Source organism: Mastomys coucha, unplaced genomic scaffold (genome assembly GCF_008632895.1).
Source record: "Mastomys coucha isolate ucsf_1 unplaced genomic scaffold, UCSF_Mcou_1 pScaffold15, whole genome shotgun sequence".
Lineage (NCBI taxonomy): Eukaryota > Metazoa > Chordata > Mammalia > Rodentia > Muridae > Mastomys > Mastomys coucha.
The window spans coordinates 142,032,090-142,035,041 of record NW_022196897.1 but is presented as its reverse complement, the minus strand read 5'-3'; the positions used below and the strand labels follow the sequence as shown (position 1 = coordinate 142,035,041).

General features: G+C 43.9%; 1 protein-coding gene across 1 annotated transcript in view; it reads left to right on the top strand.

The window, feature by feature from the left end:
- Nfs1 (NFS1 cysteine desulfurase) overlaps nucleotides 1-2,952 on the top strand; it is a 22,139-nt gene that overhangs the window by 5,329 nt on the left and 13,858 nt on the right. The window contains exon 4 of the mRNA XM_031372481.1: nucleotides 502-585. Coding sequence (XP_031228341.1) covers nucleotides 502-585 — 84 coding nt within the window. The remainder of the gene's footprint in view (nucleotides 1-501; nucleotides 586-2,952) is intronic.

Here is a 2,952-nt window from a genome sequence, read left to right as displayed (position 1 = left end):
CCTGGATCTCACTCTGTAGACCAGGCTGGCCTTGAACTCAGAAATCCACCTGCCTCTGCGTCCCAAGGGCTGGGATCAAAGGCATGCCACCACCATCAGGCTGGACATTCTTTTTTTGTTTTGTTTTGTATTGTTTTTTGAGACAGTGTTTCTCTGTGTAGCCCTGGTTGTTGTGGAACTCACTTTGTAGATCAGGCTGGCCCCAAAATCCTGTGTGCTGGGATTAAAGGGGTATGTCACCATGCCCAGCTTACACTTGACACTCTCCGCCTGTCTTAGACTGGAGAAAGGATAGCATGTCTGAGCTGTGACAATCAGTTCCTTTTTATCCCTAGTCAGGCTAAAAAGTTAGACCTCAGTAGGCAGAGTGTCTTTCTTTGAAGGCAGTTGGTTGGTAGGATGCAGTAGATCTTCTCTTGGTCCAAAACTGTCCAGGCTGTATATGTAGCCCCATCTCTGCCCAGGAATTGATGTGCTATATCTCTGTCTCTTGGCTTACAGCAAGTGGCATCTCTGATTGGAGCTGATCCTCGGGAGATCATCTTCACTAGCGGAGCTACTGAGTCCAACAACATAGCAATTAAGGTAAGAGGAGGGGTGAGGCTGTTGTGTGGCGGAGAGGTCCGTAGCATGTGAGGGCATGCAAGAAGATGGAGGACAGAAGCAATCAGGAAGGAACTAGACACTATCTCCGGCTTCTTGGGTTTAGCAATTAGTGCCCCTCTATCATTTGAACTTGGCTCCCCATTTCTCCCTAGTTCTTCTCTCCCTAATAATTTCTCTTATTGTAAAATTTTTTTACAATAAATAAAAAATTGTATGGAGGACAACTTTGTGGAGTCTGAAATCACCTTGTACCTTTACTTAGGTTCTGAGTGTCAAACACAAGGCACCAGGCATGTGTCCTTGCCTCTGGAGCCAGCCTGCATGCTTTCTGCAGCCTTTGCAGTCAAGTCAAGTTTAGCCTGTTGGTCTGAGTTCAGTGTGGCAGTTGGTTAGGAAAGAAGGTGGCTCTTAGACCACTAACAGTTTGGTTTTTTAGGATGTTAGTCCTTTTAAAAAGTGAGTAACTCTTCTCTTCCTCTTCTTCTCTCCCTTTCCTCAGCCTCTTCTCTTCTTCTCTACTTTCTTCTTTTCCTTTCCCCCTCTCTCCACGTGGCCGGCCTCTACTTTCCTATCTCTTCTCTCTCCTTTCTATAATAAAACATCTTACAACCAAAAAAAAAAAAAAAAAAAAAAAAAAAAAAAAAAAAAAAAAAAAAAAAAAACACTGTGTGACAGTGACCAGCTTAGGTTACTGTTGCTGTGATAAAACACCATGGCCAAAAGCAATTTAGGAAGAAAGGCTTTGTTTCACATTACAACCTCCAGTCCTTGATGAGATGAGCGGAAGTCAAGGCCTGAGCTTAGGTCAGGAACCTGGAGCAGGAACTGAGAGAGAGCCCATATTCTAAGGGATGCCGCTCATTGGCTTGCTCCCCATGGCTTGCTGAGCATGCCTTCTTTCACCCAGAACCACCTGCCCAGGGATAGCACCAACCCAGGCATTAATTATGTGAATGCCTATGCGTTTGTCTTCTGGTGGTCTCATGGGGGCATGTTTTCAGTTATGTGGCTGTTCTAAGATATGACTTTGGCTTGTTTCAAGTTGACATGAAGCTAACTAGGATAGTGACTGAGTCCTCTTTCCCTCCCTCCCTCCCTCCCTCCCTCCCTCCCACCTCCTGTTTTTGTAACAGTGATGCTCAGATCAGTTTACTCATACTTGATCAAGGCCACTTTCCTGCCAGCTTTTCCTTTCTGAGATCTGTTTACAAAATTCCTCTGCTTTTTTTTTTTGTTTGTTTTTTTTCGAGACAGGGTTTCTCTGTGTAGCCCTGGCTGTCCTGGAACTCACTCTGTAGACTAGGCTGGCCTCGAACTCTGAAATCCACCTGCCTCTGCCTCCCAAGTGCTGGGATTAAAGGCGTATGCCACCTCCGCCCGACTCCTCTGCATTTTTGAGGTGATTGTTGCTATTGTACCCTCTGTAGGCCTTTGACTTGGTTGCTCAGGCTGGTATTGGTTATCCTGTATTTGGGGCTTGCACATGCTTTGCGCAAGTATCTCACGCTTAATAGTCATGTTAATGTATAGAACATAGCCATGTTTCACTCAGATTAGAACTTTGATCTGTAAACTTATTTCTCTATTTTTTTTTCTTATTTATTTTTTGGTTCTGGGAAGTGAACTTAGGCTCTCAAACTTGCTAAAGCCATACTGTACCACTGATAAGTTAATATTCTCATATTTTGCACCCCCCCTTTTTTTTTTGTTAGTTGGTTTTATGGTTGTTGATGTTTTTTTTGTCTTTTGGTTTTGTTTGTTTTGGTTTTTTTTTGAGACAGGGTTTCTCTGTGTAGCCCTGGCTGTCCTGGAACTCACTCTGTAGACCAGGCTGGCTTCAAACTCGGAAATCCACCTGCCTCTGCTTCCCAAGTACTGGCAGTAAAGGCATGTGCCACCACTGCCAGGCAATTTTTCTCTTTTTAGGGATGTGTTATTTAAGTTTTTATTGCTATTTTCTGTGTATTACCATTTTTCTCACATGTATGTCTGTGCACCACATGCATACTTGTCGTCTGAAGCTGGCCAGAAGTGTGTTGGATCCCCTGACATTAGGCTTCTAGACATTTGTGAGCTGCCATGTGAATTCTGGGAACTGAACCCTAGTCCTCTTCAAAAGCAACAAGTGCTCTTAGCTACAAAGCCAACTGTGTAGCTCTCTTATTTATCTTTTTAAGATTTTTTTATTTAATGTGTATGAGTGTTTTTGCCTGTGTGTGTCTATGTAACTGTACTGGCTAGTTTTGTGTGTCAACTTGACACAGGCTGGAGTTATCACAGAAGGGATCTTCAGTTGGGGAAGTGCCTCCATGAGATCCAGCTGTGGGGCATTTTCTCAATTGCCCC